This window comes from Tauraco erythrolophus, chromosome 6, assembly GCF_009769465.1.
Source record: "Tauraco erythrolophus isolate bTauEry1 chromosome 6, bTauEry1.pri, whole genome shotgun sequence".
In the NCBI taxonomy this organism is placed as follows: domain Eukaryota; kingdom Metazoa; phylum Chordata; class Aves; order Musophagiformes; family Musophagidae; genus Tauraco; species Tauraco erythrolophus.
The window spans coordinates 29,129,315-29,147,961 of record NC_141470.1 but is presented as its reverse complement, the minus strand read 5'-3'; the positions used below and the strand labels follow the sequence as shown (position 1 = coordinate 29,147,961).

At 39.1% G+C, this 18,647-nt stretch overlaps 1 protein-coding gene across 1 annotated transcript in view; it reads right to left on the bottom strand.

Moving 5' to 3' along the window:
* Positions 1 to 18,647, bottom strand: part of PHF21A (PHD finger protein 21A) — a 101,086-nt gene that overhangs the window by 13,901 nt on the left and 68,538 nt on the right. Inside the window, 7 exon segments of the mRNA XM_086613091.1 lie at positions 145 to 224; positions 1,060 to 1,111; positions 2,214 to 2,312; positions 4,090 to 4,386; positions 6,677 to 6,760; positions 8,523 to 8,777; positions 12,532 to 12,732. Coding sequence (XP_086469217.1) covers positions 145 to 224; positions 1,060 to 1,111; positions 2,214 to 2,312; positions 4,090 to 4,386; positions 6,677 to 6,760; positions 8,523 to 8,777; positions 12,532 to 12,732 — 1,068 coding nt within the window.

Sequence of the window (18,647 nt, the reverse complement as noted above, 5' to 3'; positions counted from 1 at the left end):
ATATCATTGCAATGGCCTTTTGAATTATAAATGATAACTTGCCTGTCTAGTTAGAACTGAGATAGCTTAGAAGGCAGCAACATGGCCGAAAGACACACAAGCTCAGAAAGAAAATGTCAGCTTCCCCCAGCAAAATCTTAATACCTCAGGCTCAAAAACAGCTCCACTGTAGACTGGATTTGCTGTTGTTCTTCTTTTCCGCTCTTGTCGCTTACTTTGGATTTCTTGTAAAACAAAGCATTCAGGTTAGAAGACAATTCAGAAATTATTATACAAAGTCCTCAGAATTCAGTTTGCACGTGAGGAGAGCTGTGAAGGTTTCTACAGAACACCAATCATGCTGAATATAGGCAACTTTGCTATACTTCTCGTTTCTGAAGGTTTGAAAACTAAGAGCTGCCAAGATTACATATACAGTGCTGAACTAACTAGTGAAATGACTGCCATCTTCTCACCAAGTACTCCACGAGAAAGATATTTTAAACTCATGGTCAGTGTAATCGGGATCTAAAACGAAAAGCCTCTGGTAGCCTTGTTGACACTTAAGAATAAATACAGTACAGAAATACAGTACAGAAATATGCAAGCCACTGAAACGTTAGGTTGTATTTCACTGTATAGGATTAAGGAGCTTAAATTATAAACCCAATTATAATCCATTAACTCATTCACTACAGATTACAGTCCTACGTAATAATGAAATAAATGAAAAATCCAGATGTGAGTTACAGTAAAATTATCCATGGTTTAACTTAGCAGATACAGGCGTTGTACAGAAAGCAATGGAATTGTCACAAATTTCTTTCCTACATGAGAGCACACACTTTCTTCTCAGCCAATGATCTCAGCTGCATGAGCAACTGCTTTGTTTCAATGTAATAAGAGGAATAAAAAAGTATGCACAACAAACAAAGTTAGATCAAGAGTACAGACGTCTTGAATGTACTTTTGTGCAAGAAAATACTGCATTTAATACAGAAATATTTTGGCCCTATATTTCCAATTCAGAACGGCCATGAAACAGGGAGTCCAAGAACCAGCTTAAGACATTTGTCCTACCTTCCAGATGGTCGTGAGTAACTAGTCCCAGAGACACCATGAAGGCAAGTTTCTGTGAGGGGAAAGGAAAAAAGATCAATACAAGTCGAACCATTAGGATGAGCTATGTCACTTAGGCCCTTTACAGTCAGTTGATAAGTAACTAAGCAACAAAAATGTTGTTAGTAATACTTTGCTTCTATAAATCACTTTTCATTCATATATGTCAATCTGCTTTACAGAGGGATAGGTAGGTCCCATCTTCTACATGGGAACCTAGGCTGAGATACAGGGAAATGCCAATTGCTCATGATCACAAAGTTGGCAAAGCTGCAAACAAGAAAGCAGTTTCTTTACTTCCAGTCCAGCACTGAACCGACTATGTGATTGGCTCTTAGTAAATACCAACACAGTTCAATTGCCAGTGAAATATTGCTAGCTGAAGATCATTCTCCACATATTGCGAACTACAAGGGGCAACTCTGGTTTGCATTTCCTGTTTGAGAAGGGCTATGGCTTTCTTAAAGGATTCTAATTTTAATGCAGAAAGTGCACAGACATGTGAAAATCAGAATTTGTACTGACAACAGTTAATGCTCACACAGTAGTCAGTCTGAATCCACCTACAAAAACAAATGTAGTAGAGCATTTAGCTGCAATCAGTTTCAAAGCTCTGCATGGCAGAGAGGCTTTAAGAAATAGCCATTCTGGTCACTCTTTCTCCCCAAAAGCAACTGGACCTAAACTGGAATAAAACCTGGGCAGAATGTGAACATACATGACTCTTTCCATCCTGCTTACCAGTGCAGAAATATCTTATAAAGCAAAATACATTTCTCGAGCATTAAAAATAACTCCAGAAGACAAAAATCTCAAACAAATGGAAATCAACACTGTAATCTAAGCCTCCTGGTTGAAGGAAGTATCAGAGGGAAATTATGATCTTCTGACTTGCAAAAGACTCGGAAGTCAAACACATTCCAGGACTGAAAAATGCAATGCATTATATTTATTGAGATTTCTTACTCTGTAGCCTTATCAACTACTGCTGTCCAACAGGAATGTATGGAATGTTAAAGTTAAAGAGTCTTGAGGGAGTAGAGGGGGAAAAATGTTTTCTGAAGGACAGAGCGTTTCTTTTTTTTCTTCAAAGAAAGCTCTGGGTGTTCTGATACCTGTGGATTTTCTTCTCGTTTTGGCTTCGGTGCAGCAGGTGGAGTAACTGTACGAGTTTCTATTTGCTTCTCTTCTGCTTCCACATGTGGTTTAATAGTCTGAAAAGAAATGGTGTTTCTCTCATTCAGTGGTAACAATCACTTTTTTTACTTTGACTAATAAAGCAAAACAAATACTTCCGTAGATATAGGAGAAAAACAGTTTAGAGCCGCCAGTGTACTAACAAAGACGTAATTGAGGAACCTGACCTGAGACGAATGTTAAATAAAGCATTTTCCTTTAACAAAGGATGAAGCAGCCTTACCACCATTCCCTTAACCCACGCAGCCATGCAAGCAATAAAAGTAATCTTAAGAGTTAACTCCATTACAGAAATCACTGTACAATATGGGAAAACGAACAGGCACTTTAAGAAAAAGCATCCCAGGGAAGACTTTCAGGTAGAAACCATTCTGCATGGCACCTGCATTTTGTACTTCTCACTCCTCAGTCTTCATATTTCATAGAATTATAAATGGCTCAAAACTGTCTCTCCTAGGATCTCAGATGTTTCTGAAGCTTTTTTTTCTGAAGTCAAAACCTTCTGCAATCATATCACAAACCCTGCATGACAATCCTCAACTCATGACACAGCTCTTGAGGCTACAAACTGAATGAGGTAAGCTATAGAGAGACAAAGTTTTCCCTTTTGTGACATAGAGAAAATAGTCAGGAGAATTCATGTATTATTAAACCACCACCATTCTTCTGTATGTTTTTCAACAGATGAATTGCCAGTAAATATTCAAAGAGCAAACGAATACGGCTGACATCAAAAGGAATAGGCATCAAAAGCACGGTGTTGTAGAAGTACGACTTCAAATCATATGGAAAGGGCACGCATTGCTAAACAACTTGTGGAACAGCCTTGAGGTAACACAAGAACCTACTCATGAGAATTCATAAGCAGAACTAAGCATGAGCATATCTTTCATGCACATGATTTTCACCGTCTCCATAGGTGACTTCAAAAGCAGAAGGTAACTTCAAAACACATTAGTCCATGAAAGAGTTATAAATTAAATATATACTACTATTATTTATATAATTTACAGAAATATTATATGTTATGATAGTGTATTATATAGTATACAATGTTATACTAACATATAACATATGAAAGAGTTAAAAGTGAAACAGAAGATTGCTTTGCTTGAACTGAATGGCAAGGATCCTCAGTTGCAATCCACACTGACTAAAGTCATGTTTTATTTTATAGAAGTCTTTTCTGGCAAGAGACTTCAAAACTAAACACCTAGAATTCTCTGTTTCTGAGGGTCTCCTTTCCACCCAATCAATCCAATTTAGTCACAGGAAACTATCAGTCTTCAGAAGCTGAGCGAGACTATTTTGCTTCTGATCACAAGACTGCAAGATCAAGGAAGAAATGGCTACATTTATAGTATTAAATACCTCTATGATTTTGCATAATTTTTGCCTTTCATGTAGCCACCCTTTGAAAAACAGAAACACAGAAAATATTTTTCCAGTGTTTCTTAAAGGTTTGATATGAACACGAACTTCAGTTTGTACTTCATCTCCAGGATCCCAGTACAGCCTTGCAATGTAGCTAGCTTATAAACTACTGAAGTTAAGACAGTAGGGGGAGCACAGAAACACTGAAGCATGAGGAAAAGATTCCAACAGGCTGTATTAAAGAAAATGGTAACTTCTGCCCCAAGAGCTGCAAGTCATTACATAATTTGTACTGGTTTTGGAACACGAGTATCTCCAGTACCCACTGAAAACTTCTCCACGTTTGTCATCCTCTCCAAACGGGCACAGTAAAGTAATAAAGCCAGTACGTTGCATTAGTAGACACTTTCTTAGCTGTACCTGTTTTTCAATGTTTGGTTTGCTGATCTGTACGGTCTGAGGTCCAGCGAGCCTGGTACCCGGTGCTGCTATCACGATGCTGGTGAGCTGTGCCATAGGGAAAGTTTTGGCTATGGTTGCTGTCTGCCCGTTAACTACGCGAACCGGATGTATGGAGTTCTGAGAGTTGGGTAAAGAGGTGGGTGTGAACTTTGTTGTCAACATCACAGGTCTCTGAATAAGCTGAGGAGCTGCAAGCATTGGAGGAGGTGCTGGGGCAATAGGAATGTTATTTTGGGCGACTGGTTTAGGTCGAACCTACAAAAAAAGAGAAAAAAGGAAAAAAAAGAGAGCGATTTGTCTATCAGTATTTCAGATGAACTTCCTTTACTAAGTCTTTCAATTCAGTCTGTATAATCTGCAGAAGGTTGCTTGATTTTTTATAGAATGTAATTTTTAGCATAGTGTCCTAAGTATGCTACAAGAAGGAAAAGCCACATTTTCAAACCGACTTGCATAAGACCCATCCGTAACATTTGCATATGTAGTCACGGTCCCTGAAACGGCATTTGGATGCACAGACACTTCTATGGCATGCTTATCGCCAAGTGCCTTATCTGTGTCTAAATCAACATATTGGTTTTGCAAGCCAAAAAAATCGTGTAACATTTACTGGCACAGCTGAGGCTCTCACGTTAAAAGTGTGTGTCAGGGCTTTCTGCTGAGCCTCTAAGAAATCATGAACAGTTTGTTGTGCCCTGAAATAAATAACCAAAATTTTCAGCAGATCCCTCTTACCTTTGTTAACCCTATGTATTATTTAAACATCTACACAACCGATCTTCCTAAGCAAAAAAATTGTCAAGATTACACATTAACCCCTCATTGAAAGTGCTAAAGGCAACAGGTAAATGCAGTCACTACTCTTCTTTCACAGGAAAGAAAAGGGCCACAAGAATCTTCCAAACCTCCACCACCAATACTTGCTTATTTCTTGCCCACTGTTAAGTTTGTATTTATCACATCATTACACACTACAGAAGTAGAATACATTACTCTGAAAACAAAGTATTTTTCCTTATTTAATTTCTATTGTCCCATCCACCTTTAATACTCCATAATGCATTTTATCATGGAAAACTAGTTCACATTCCAACAGATCTCACTATCCCTAACTTAATCAGATACCAGCCTATACTTTCCTTTTTTCTTTTACAAAAGATTTGGACTTTTATTCACAGTGCCACGTATTTCTCACAAATGAAATAGTTCCTCCAGATGTTTTTTAAAATGAAGAAGCAATCTGTGTCTTTCCCAAACGATGGAAAAAAAGTAAACCACAAGTTTTACTGCTCAGCTGCAAACAGAGGTCACTCTGTTGCAATACAGAGATTCTTAGGAACAATCTAGAGGCATCTCATTTTTCCTTTTTTGCCCATGAACGGCAAACGATGAGAGCAATTTAAGGCCTCAGGTGATGCTTTGATTTTGCTGACAGCTGTCCTGTGGGTTCATTTCATTTGATGCAAATAGGATCATATATGATCATCTTATGTGAATTTCGTAACCACACACTCATGCAGGTTGGGAGGCAGCTCAGGAGGTCTCTAATCTGACCTCCTGCTCAGAGCAAGGCCAACACTAATTGCAGACCACGCTGCTCAGGGCTTTGTCCAGATAGGTCTTGGAAGCCTCCAAGGAGAGAGCTTCCACAAAGTCTCTGGGAAGCCTTTTCCACTCCTAATTGTCCTCAAAGAAAGGTTTCCTTATACGCAGTCTAAACCTTCCCTGTTCCAATTTATGATCATTGTCTATAATTCTCCTGCCAAGCACCTATGTCTCCATCTTCTTGTTAGTTTCCATGTTGATTTTGGAAATAAAGCTACTGCTAGGGTTCTCCCAAAACCTCTTCTCCAAACTGAACAAGCCCAGATACCTCAGCATCCCCTTCCAGGTTATATATTCCTGCCCCCCAGCTATCTTAGGGCCTTCCTCCCCTGGATTCATTCAAATTTATCACATTGTTTCTGGTACAAGGGGGTCCAAAACTGCATGCTGTATAGCAGATCCAGTTTTATGATAGCTGAGAAAAGGTGGCCTTAACCTACTGGCTGTGGTCCTGTTGGTACAGCCCAATGTGCAGCTAGGCTTCCTTGCTGCCAGGGCACACTGCTAGTGTAGCTACTGTCAGCCAAGACCCTTCAGGCAGTGCTGCTCCTCAGCCATCCAGTCCCCAGCCTGTACCAATGCAGGAGGTTAGTTCATCCCAGGTGCAAGACTTTGCCTTTTTCATTGCTGAAGCTCAAGAGATCCCTGCTGGCCCACTCCTCTATCCAATCTAGGGCCCTCTGAATTGGGCAACAGGTAAATGCAGTCACTACTCTTCTTTCACAGGAAAGAAAAGGGCCACAAGAGTATTGACTGCACAGCCCTCAAGAGTATTGACTGCACCTGCAAATCTGGTGTCATCTGCAAACCTGTTGAGGATGAATTTTCTTCTCCACCAGGTCACTAATAAAGACTGACAAAAACAACGTTCATAGAAAGTATCTCCTATCTATGCTATAATAAAGTTCCTTCTTCTATTGCTTGTTCTCTGTACACTCACCTGTGGAAGAAAATTTGGACGCGGAGTAAGTCTGGGAGGAGGGATGAACTGCGGCACTTTTATGGGCTGAGGTGTAGCCTGAACCTGCTATAAGAACATAAGAGAGCTCAGTAAGACAAAAAAAGCTTTGAAGTTGCTCACCAAAATCAACATCCTGAATGTATTTTCAGACCTGATGTTCCTAGTTTTCTACTCTGTAAATATTTTTTCACAGTAACAGGCTCGCTATTAGAAATTTATTAGACAGAGCTAATCTTACTTTCCAGTTCCTACACACCTTGCTTCATAAATTAGAGGTATTTTTCCTTTTAGTTCACCTGTACTAACTGATGTGCTCTGCAATCTAAAACCATTTCATTTGAAGATGATGAAAACTCCTATTTGTTTCAATAGTTAAAAATTGGCTTTACAACAGAGAGAAAATACTAACAGACTTCGATGTCCAGCTATACAAACCATTGCCCTGTCATACTGAATGGCATACAGAAGAATGAAAGAGCATCTCATGCAAATAGAAAAGATCTGGAAGTTACAACTCTTTTAGCAGTATTAATGACACTACAAGGGGCTCTAAATACATAACTTGAAATTTTCAGAAGTAGGCCATTCATTTGAAACAATTAAGATCTGATTTTAAGGCGTCCTAAGTACTTCCCTGTCTAAACTGAAATCAGTTGGATGGAGCTGCCACATGACTAACCTCTGAATAGCACTACTAGCCACCCTAAGTTGAATACTCAGTGAGATTCTCTGAAATTAACGTCCATGCTAGTTTCCACCCTTCTCTACTTCTATCCACCCACATAAGATTGCAATTTACTCCAAAAAGGTCTTGTATTGATTAATTAATGCTTTGGAAAATATTCTGAGATATTTGATGAAATTTGCTACAGAAACGTAAATCATGGATGATTATTAAAACAGAATCACCACCCAAACTTAAGTTATTCAGCAAAGAAATGAAGCACAGACACAATGGACAAATGAGTGGTGCAAGGGATGACACATGGGAAAAGAGAACAGCAGAAAAAACTCCACTCAAATAGTGTTTCTCTATTCTGATTGCAAATACATGCCTCATTAGGAAGCAAAATTACTTCCATTTGCATTATTAAACTGTATTTTTAAATGAAGATAAATGGGATTTCTGTTTAGTGAAGCCTTAACCTTTACTCCAGAAGTAAAATTTCCCTGTCCTGATGCTACACAATGCGTGGTTTCCAGACCAAGAAGCCTATATAACCCAATTCTAAAATGTTACTTCTGTTTTATCTAAGTGGCTAATCATTCTGGAAAAGACTCTGTGATGTAATCAAAGCACTTTCAAAATATATACTTTAGGAAACAGGATGTGTATATGTGTATGAAAAAGTGTTGAGTGAAGACATGGTAGTGGGCAGAGTTAAGTGATGTATCTAACACCAGAGACTTTATCACGCAAAGGGAACGAGAGAGATTGACTCAAATGAATCTAAGACAGAAACTGATCAAATGAAGAAAGTCTGACATCTCCTTCACCAAAGAAAAGAGAGGAATTCTGCAGAACATAGTCACACAGATTAGGTAGGGGCAAAACAATCGCTCCTTCCCCATGACTATCAATTACTAAGGGGAAACTTTACACAGAGGTGACAATAGCACCGACTTAATTCTATAAAGCAAACCAGTAATAACGACCCATGTAGAGAGTAAATGCTTTTCTCCAAGACTATAATTTTAACAACATCAACTAACGAAGACATGTCCCTACTATTCTCTTTTCTACGCAAAAACCTGACTATTTCTAACGGCCCTCTTATAAACTAAACCCATGCATATCTGCAGGCCAAACACGTGAAACGCTTACCAAAGTTACTGTGTTTTTTGCCACTATTTGGACTGCCTCAGCTCCTGGCCCAGTGACCTTATTTGTTGTCTGGAGGTTGACTGGTGCATTCTGCGCATCAGTGCTGAGGACTGCTTTCTGATTGTTGTTGATAGCAGTAACCATGGCAATGGTAGGTCTCTGACCCACAACAGAGGCAGGCATGGTCGCAGTTGCTGCTTTCAAGACGAGAGGTAGTGTCTTAGTGGTGATCATAGAAGCTGTAGTTACAGTTTTCTAAGGGAAACAGAAAATACACTGTAAGAGACAGAGACACTTCATATCAGACAGGACGTGGGTTGGTTAGTCAGAAACAATAGACAGTAAAAGAAAGAAAAGGCAGCACTGAGTCTGTCTATCTGCTGTTCACACAAGCACTTTATCTTACACCTCTGAAAACTGAATAGCCAGCAAGGATTCTCATTTGGAGCATCTGTCGGGTCTGTTTTAATCATCAGCAGCATTACAGATTGATTCAAAACAAATTCCCGAGAAAATGATAATCAAGTGTTAGTAGCGGCATACACATTTTTTGATCTTTTAGTTTCATATTACTTCCGCACGTGTACTGTCAATACCAAACCTACAAGGTGGAGGTTTATGAACGATACCAGCAAACTAGCTTCTCACAAATTAAAACTCAAATTTTCAAATGGAAACTTTATTTACAGATCTCCTCACAATCAGAGGAAGAGGGAAAAAAACATTTGTAAATTGATTTCTTTTAAGAATAAACAATTTTTTGATTTTTGGTACCTCAAAATTCAGTTTTAGCCATACATACAGTTATTCAGCCCTTAACTTTCTTTCCTAAGAATATCAGTAGGGTTACCCTGAAGTCATAAGAGTTGGCTGTTAGTCTGCACAGCTGCAAGTAATTAAGTTTAACTTCTGTGGAATGGGGTGGTTTTGGAACATATGTGTGATGCCATGATAGTCTTGGCCTGTTTTAAAGAGAGTGGTTTTGAATCACTTAATGCCAGCATTTATCTGAAATGCCTGAACACACTATGCTCACAAATTCCAAAGTTAAAACAATAATAATCTCATAGCTTTGTTTTTAAATGTACTGTCTTCTAAGACGTTAAGGGAAATGGATAATTACGAATCTCATTCAAAAAGCAACAAGGCAAGAGACTCTCCATATAAAACCAGAACACAACGTACACAGAAAACTCATGACAAGTGACACTCAACAGAATGGCAAGTGAGCTTATTTCTTTCCTCTTTTGTGCAAAAAATCCATTGTACCAATGGCATTGCATCTTCAAAACAGTTATTGGCATGATCAAATGCTCTTGGTATGAAATAACCACCATTCCCTCCTGATGTCTAGCACTAGGCTCTACAACAGGAAAAAACGGAGAACCAGGAATCAGGCAGTCTTTTCCATGTTCTGAACAGGCCTCATTTAGACTGCTTGATTTTAATCACACAAGACCTTTCTCTTCTTTCTAATAAAATAGTATACATATATTTCCAGTTGGATTCCTCACTATTTTCACCAATGCTATTTCCTTAAACAAAAACACAGTTTACCTTCACACCTCTGCTTTGAGAATGCTTAAACTATATCACCTAACTCTTAATTACACACAAGTGTGAAAAAAATCACTGTACAACACCAAATCAAAGATAATTCATGCTTCAATTTTATACATTCATACAAAATCCAGACATAATTAATTTTTTGTTCTTACAACATGAGTAATTCCCTTAACTTTTTATCTGAGATTCAAGAGCTTCTTTTTGACTTCTGCTGCATCTTCTCCAAAGCAAGAGGCTCCATTCCCCTAATGCAGTGACATTATTCAAGCTTTCCCAACAAGATGCAAACATGGTATCATTTTCACGGGCATTACATTCATCCATAAACATTTTAAATAAAAGTGTAATCAGTCATGTAATACAAGACTGTGACTCTTTTAAGGGGTTCTAGCAAGTCTGTAAGTACTAAGAGTATAGTTTCAGTCAGCAGATCACAGAGCTTGAATATCCCTGTTACTTCGCTGAGCATTAATTACCTTCATTATTCTAAACAATTTTCAACGCATGAATTCACATCGAAGTGGCATTCATAGTAAGTCTGCATTATTTCACATAACAAGATTGCAATAATATGACCTTTTAGCAGGCTTGCTGCTTTATGAAAATTTAAAAAGCCCTTCTTACTGGACTATATTAAGTATATTAAAATGTCACTATTTAGGCAGCATATATACCTTGATTCCTAAATTGAATTACTCTGAAAATAACCATTGAAAGCATTCTCTTTACTGACATAGCCTTGAAAGATGTATTATTTACAAAAGTAGGACCAAAAAGCTTTCTAGAGAGACAAAATATTCAACTTTTCTTTGCTGAAAGAGATTGAGGGGCAACAGGACAAAGGTACAACCTTAGATGCAAAATGCGTATAGAAGCAAGCGAGGCTACTACAGAATTACATCAATATAAATAAAAATAGAAAAGTGTTAAGGATAAAAGCTGGCTTATTTATTCAAATAAGAGGACAACCTGCCTTTCAGTTTGTAATTATTTTCCAAGTACAACCGTATCAACGACAGTCAAAAGGGTGTAGCAGTTTTTTGACTGTTTCACTAGAGGGCTCTTTAACTTTGAACAAAACCTCAATTTTTGCAACCCAAGAGATGACCTGGAAGTTAATGCAGGAATGCAAAGTGCGGAATACAGAGAAACGCAAGAAACTGCTTTTGCAGTCATGTTTCCTGACTCGAAACCAGAGATCAGTGATACAGCAAAGAGTGATTCATGGTTTGCATGTAAATAGTTCAGGACACAGTAATATTTACTACTTTGTTCTGTTTTAGCTTTGATATTGATGTTGCTGCTCAGAAATATATTTTCCTTACTTAAGTTTGCTTCATTTCTTCAATATTCTTTTCTCAAAAATACAATTACCTAAGCCTCACAAATACATTTTTAAAGTGCACCCAAAACAACTTGCTGAGTCAAGGAAAGAACTAACAGCCCAACCATTTCTCCCTCCACTATTTCCAGGAAAGAGAAGACAAGAACCACAATCAGTCAAAGCTACGGTTGTGATTCACTGCAATGTGCATAAGGTAGATTTCATGGGTGAATTCTGCCATCTGCCTACCCAGGTCAAGGTGAGCTGCTGAGATTGCATCAACAGGAAGAAAGACCTCACATACACTTTTTTTTTTCCCCCACAAAACAACTCCCTGTGCTTTGTTACTGTTTTATTAGCACATTTTGGGGATTCTAAATATTTGAACAGGAGAGACTTTGAATCAACTGGAACTCCACTCTCAGAAAAAGCAGACCACTTTCTCTGGTGAGTTTTGGGATTACGTCTCTAGTCCTATACTGTATTGAAATTCAGTGCACCTTCCCAATAAAGGCACTACTTTCTAAAATTCAGACTTTGCAACTACCATTGTAAACGTTTAGAATAATCCTTGAAGATTCAGGTAAGTATAATTTGATACGAGTTACATCTGTTTAAAAAGAGCCAAGCAGAAAGGAGAGGGAACTGTTTTATGTTTTGTTCACAGATACAGTGAGCACTCTGTTAGTCTTTTAAAAATAAATTATTTTAATCATACACCTCATACGGTGCATGTAAAGTCTTTACTGTTTCTTGAGACCTACTGGGTATGGACAATCATATATGCACTTTAGGGAAAGATAGGTTAATTTGTTAAACTTTTGTTTTTAAGAAAGGTGATACTGCCACCATTCTTTTCTGTGAGGTTACAATCTGACTTTTAAACACTACTTTTTTTTTTTTTTTTTACTCAGATGGGAGGCTACTGCTGAAAGAAAAAACCCTCAAGACCCACATGTGCATATGCATAGAAGGAGAAATTAATATTGGTACACTAACAGGTGTAAATGAAAGTTTGTCATTTTTCTCTCTGCACCTTCCTTTGGGTTGTTTGGTGTTTTGTTTTTTTCAGTGAACTCCATGTTCAGCAAGGAAAAGAATTATTGCAGAGATTTTTACCTGTGATCCAATCACGTTTGGAGAGGGTGCGGTGGACTGCTGCTGCTGTTGATGGTGGTGTTGCTGTAGCTGTTGTAGTGGTTGCGGCTGTGGTGTCTGTAGTTTGTTTTCTGACTGTGCCAATGGCTGTATTTGAAACTTACTGTCTGGCTGTTCCTGCTTCACTATCAAATTCTTTCGAAGCTGTTCCACCACTCTTTTCTACAGGATACACAAAAACATAAACAGGAATTATGACTTTTTTTAGCTGCACATTTTAGAGAAGATAATAACACCTAAAGTTACATTTATTTAATGTAAATGAAGAACCGATCAGAACCTTAGTGGGATTTCTCTTTTTGGAATTTTAAATATTGGTGTTATCTAATGGGCAGAGTGTCAAAATAGGCCACAGAGGAGTGCTGCTGCCCAACAGCATGACCTTGCTGTCCTTGCAGAAACCCATCCCCCCAAAATTCAGCATATTCACAAACCACTTCAAGATCTCATTAACCTATATTCACTTGAGACTTGTTAGCATTCAGATTCCAAAGTTTCTGTCTCCTTCAAACACACACCATTCCTACACAGTGATGAAAAAGGACTTCAGGTTGAAGCCTGAAGGCTGACTTCAAGACAATGGAGATGTCGTTTTGTACCAGGCATCAAAACTGAGTGGAGAGACAGCCAGTTTGAGGGCAAAGCGGGGAATAGGAAGGGCATGGATGTGTGGTCATTCTGTTCAATATTATTGTTAGCTGAAAGCAAATCAGATAGGGCTATCTACATGGGAAGGAAACCACACAGATTTATTTCTTGCAGCTTAAAGGCTTCCTATTTCACTGTAGCTTCCATGAAGGTTTGAAAATACAAGTTTCTTCTCCTGGTAGCTATTGTGTATCTTTTGATGGTAACTCAACAGATCTAGGAGCAAACCAGGTGACCCGCAGGATAAGATACTATGTTGCGACACAGGTAATAAAGGCTCACAATTTATGTTTCTGTTACACTTTAGCTTAACAAGGGTGAAAACATCATGAGTCTTTCACATTTTGTGGGCATGACAGAAAACGGGCATTTTTTCCTACAGTCCAACCACTCAAATTAGGGCAACTTCAAAAATATTTAGATATATACTTAGGACCCCTTGATCTAGAGCATACACATACTCCAAAACAGTTCTATGATAAGGGTGGCTTTGGAGGAGGACAGCAAGGTCAACAGACATGGTGAGGGCTCGACTGAGAAAGCTCCAGTGGAAACAGAAACGGTCAGAAAACCTCTACCAGAGCCAGGTGCTGACAGAGTGGGCTGCCTGAAGCACCTTTCCTTACACAGAAAGGAAAAGAAAAAAAACCCCATTCAATCAAATATTTTGATTTCAGTTTTGAAGCATTAGTATTAAGACACAGTACAAAACAGAGATGGAACACACACACAAAAAAACCAAAATCCAGCTATTTACAAGCAGCTGAAACATTTTTTTCCCCTCAAATTTCTTTCACACAGGATAATGAAATTCTGAGCTAACAAAGTATCTGTTGTCTGCATCATTCCTGATGATATACTTTAGACTTTCGATTCTGAGTATCTTGCTTGTAAGTTAAAACTGTGCTATGCCTCACACATTGGATGTGTACCTGTAGCCCAGAAGATAACAAAAGGCACAGGGTCCTAAATTGGCAGATTCGAGAACTGGAACTTTAAAAAGCCAAATAAACCACATAATCAACAACAACAAAAAAAAACACCACCCCTGTTTCATAAGGTTGAAATGTGTGAGCTCACATTACCAAGCTTTTTGCAAAAGACTGAATTCGGCACGTCAAGAGGTGTACAGAAGGACTGCCTGACTTCTACAAAACCTCCAGCCCTGATGGCAAGAGAAAACACAGGCCCAATCTCACCAAAAATTCAGGGAGTTGGTTACGGATGGCAGCATGAAGGAACTATTTTACGCTGCATCCAGAAAAGTGCTAAAAGCTGTCAAAGCCAAAAAGCTGTAAATTGTTTGTTCCCTTCTACAACAAGGAGAAAATAATAGGAGCGTAGAAGGCGTTTTTCTAATTCAGATATTTTTCACAATTTTGAATGGCCTGTGTCTATCTGCTCAATCGTATATGTAATAACTGAACAATCATTTAAAACTGCTTTCTGAAAAGATCAACCACGTTAACATGCAAACCAAAGTGCCGTGTCAGCAAGCAGATAGAAGAGCTGAAAAAACATTTTCAGAGAGTAACCTGAGGGGGAGGAGAGGAGAATGGAGTAAAGTAGGAGAGGAAATAATGCAACATGCCTATGGAATACCTGCCAAAAAATGGACTGCACGTACACTGCACAGGAGGCTAAAGAATTACTGTACCCGGCATGAACAGGAAGGGAGTTTTTGTCTTCCACAGCTGCCTGTATGAAATTCAGTGATAACGGTGCTCTTCTACCGATTCCCTAACTGGAGGAAACCAGCAGCAATGGCTCGAAAATTCATTTCCATCTTGTTCTTTACAACAGGAGGAACATTAGTGAAAGGATTTTTAAAAAAAAATAAAAAGAGAGAGTGAGGAGAGGGAGAGGCAGGCTGGAGGACTCCTCTGCCATACTGCTACAGCAGGGTGAGAGCCAGCGAGGACGGGAGCAGGAGCGAGGTGAGTCACATCGCATTCATACACCGCCTGTTCCACCCCCGGGCCCGAACCACGGCATGCAGAGCTGGTGAAAAACAGGACTGAAGCACAACTTTTATTAGTGCCTTGTGCAAAAACTGAGGCTCAGCATATTTGGCACAAGATGGATAACGTGAGTGGAAAAAACGCCGTTGCTCTGGAAGTCTACACGAGCCTGTTAGAGGCTGCTGAGAGCTGCCTGGCAGCAGCATATCCTGCCATCCATATCCATTATGCAGATATTAAATTGGAAGAAACATCTAATGCTTTTAAGATTCAGAGAGTAAAACTGAAGTTTGCAGTGCGTGCCAATTGCTTACGCAGTTTACTAAGCTGCTTCAACCAACTGTCAGTAAAAATACCACGCTGAAACGACAGAAATCGTTTTACTATCTGCAAGACGGTTGAGGTTATGTTTGTTAGTAGTTATCAAGAGGGAGACTCTGAACGACATACTCCGAAGTTACTTAGCTCAATTAGCAAAACCAGACGAGACTCTCACGGTTGCACCTACACAGGAACTAAGAGTAGATCTACACCCATTTTCAGCACTACCCTCTGCCACGTCCTCCTCTGCATGGTCTCAACCCACACGGTGGGCCTGACACCGTACGGCTCCTCCACGGCGTCCTGCTGAATCCAGCACGTGTCTGTTGGCAGCAATGTCAGCAGAGCCTCGTTTCGTAGGGGATTAAACACGAGGGCAGTATGAAAGAAACTCTTGTCTACGGTCAGACCCAGTACTTCATTCAAACTATTTTAAAATTGTTCTTGAATTACTTGACTGTTCTTGATCAATTTTGAAGGTGGTTTGTGCTGCAGAAAGTACAATTTGTACGACTGAAATTTGCCAATGCTGGTATAAAATACTAGCTATGTGCCTCAGAGGATGACTGCCAGTGAGACTGAGGTTATCCAAAAGTACCGCAGAACTCTTAAGAAACATTCCTAATTCTTTAAATGTAATCATTGCCATGTTTTCTTCCCACTCTTATTTAAGAATATTTAATTTAATTAAATTCTTACTGACAAATTCAAAATCTTAAATTGAGATTAATTCAGTCAGGAACACATCATCTTAAACACAACCTAATCGTTTTCTGCATGCCAGAAAGCTCGAACCCTCCCCATATTCTTAAAATAGCCTTTTTTCCTGCAACATTACAAATGTATGAAAAGCATTTCTTTCAAGCTTACTGAATTTTCCTCAAAGTCGAATGACAATCCTCTCCTTACATCCAGAACATGAAAGAAATTAATAATCACATCCTTTCTTCCAAACTGTATTCTACCCAGAAAGTAACTTCTAGCCCTCTGCAAGGGTTACCATTAGACTACTTCAAAATCCATCTGTCAAACAGTGCTCCGTAAGCACACTACATCATCTCACAGCTCTTGCTGTCTTGACATCTTTATCACTAATCTCATCAAGAACCATTCACACCACTGAGTTCACAGAGCCCTACACATCTCATATGACCCTTTCTTAAAGGTAATAATTGTAATCAATATTGTGACATTTAGCAATACCACTTTCTCATTCGTGCCGCAGGCCAGATCCTAACACAGCATTAGAAGATTATTTTAGTTTGATTAAGCAGAAAATCTGCCTTTACGTCTTGTTCGCCATATATCTGTGCCAAAAGGTGCTCATATAAAAAACTATCATGAATATGTTACTATAAGATAAGGAAAGTCCTTGGAGCAAAGTTAAAGCTTAGTAAGGTTTAAGTATAACATTATTAGCTAAGCATTATTCCCATGTCAACCAACCAATCAATCAATCAATAAGAAAGTAGTTCTCTGAATACAGCAACTTTTTAAAATACTAGATCCCTTGTTACATATTTGGTGACACATTTTTTCTTCGTCCAGGAAACACATTCAGAAAAGCATACATACGTAAAAAGGAGAGTCTGTTTTCAAACTTCAAAAATCTGTACAAATTAAAATATAAAAATCTTCTACAAATGAGAGAGAAAAGTAAAGTACTAAACAACTTTGCAATGCATACCTATTATATCACAAAACCAAAGCTGATGTGGTTTGAATTGCTCAACTGACTCCAAGTGACCTGCTTTCCTGCTCCACCAGTTCCAGGAAGTCAGCTATTAGGGACCCTCTGTGTCCTCGTTTCGACTGGGATAGAGTTAGTTTTTCTTTTCAGCAGCTACAAGAGCTCTGTGTTTTGGATTTCACATGAGATTTGTTATGAGGAGAATATCGATGGTGCACTGATGTTCATAGTTTGCACTGAGACAGCAAGGACCTTTCAGCTTGCCGTGTTTTTGCCAGTGTCCAGGAACACAACAGGCTGGGGAGGAGCATGGCTGAGACAAAGGACCCACAACTTCTAGCTTATGATTTGAGTTTAGATTTAGGATTGAGGGCCAAATTGGCCAATGGAATATTCCATATCATGCAATGTCATGCCTGGTATATAGATGACTAGGAAGTTGGGAGGGTCTCCTTCTCTTCTGTGGGACTCAGTCTCTTGGTTTAGCCTAGCCGGCAACTAAACACCACGCAGCTGCTCATTCACTCTCCCCCACCCCCGGGGAATGGGGAAGAGAATTAAAGGGGAACAGGGAAGGAGACTCATAGGTTGAGATAAGAACAATTAAATAATATAAAACTAAAATACAAATACTTGAGAAAAGATGGTGGGAAGGTAGGGGAAGGGCTCTTTACATTAGTGTTGGGTGATAGAACAAGAGGAAATGGGTATAAGCTTAGTCAGGGGGGATTCAGGTTGGATGTTAGGAAGTATTTCTTCTCTGAAAGGGTTGTCAGCCACTGGAATAGGCTGCCCAGGGAGGTGGCTGAGTCCCCATCCCTGGATGTGTTTAAGAATAGGGTCGATGAACTGCTTAGGGATATGGTTTAATGGGGATTATGGATGGTTGGACTCGATGATCTCTAAGGTCTTTTCCAACCTAGAAATCTATGAATCTATAAAATTAATAATGATAAAATAATAATATATTGATATATATTTATAATGATACATACAAACAAGTGATGCACAGTGTAATTGTTCACCACGTGGTGACAAATGCCTGTTCCATCCCAGCAAGTCCCGACACATACTGCCCTGGTTTCGACTGGGACAGAATTAGTTTTTCTTTTTAGCAGCTAGAAGAGCTCTGTGTTTTGGATTTAGTATGGGATTTGTTATGGGAAGAATGCTGATAGCGCACTGTTACCTGTTCCCTCCAATGACCAAGAAATGTTCTCTGGGATATAAAAGTTGCCAACTGCTGCAAATGAAACAGTAAGAGAAAAGTACTGATTTCAAGTAAGTTCTAACTTGAGAGTGGGGAGAATGGAAGGAATTTCACTGCTCTGCAATCTTTCTTTCCAGCCTCCCTCCCCTCTCCTTGCCAGCCCCATCCCCTGCCACTACCCAAAGAGACGTGAAATACTGACAAAACAGAAATATACCCAAACTTAGTGGTGGAAAGAAGCGAAAAG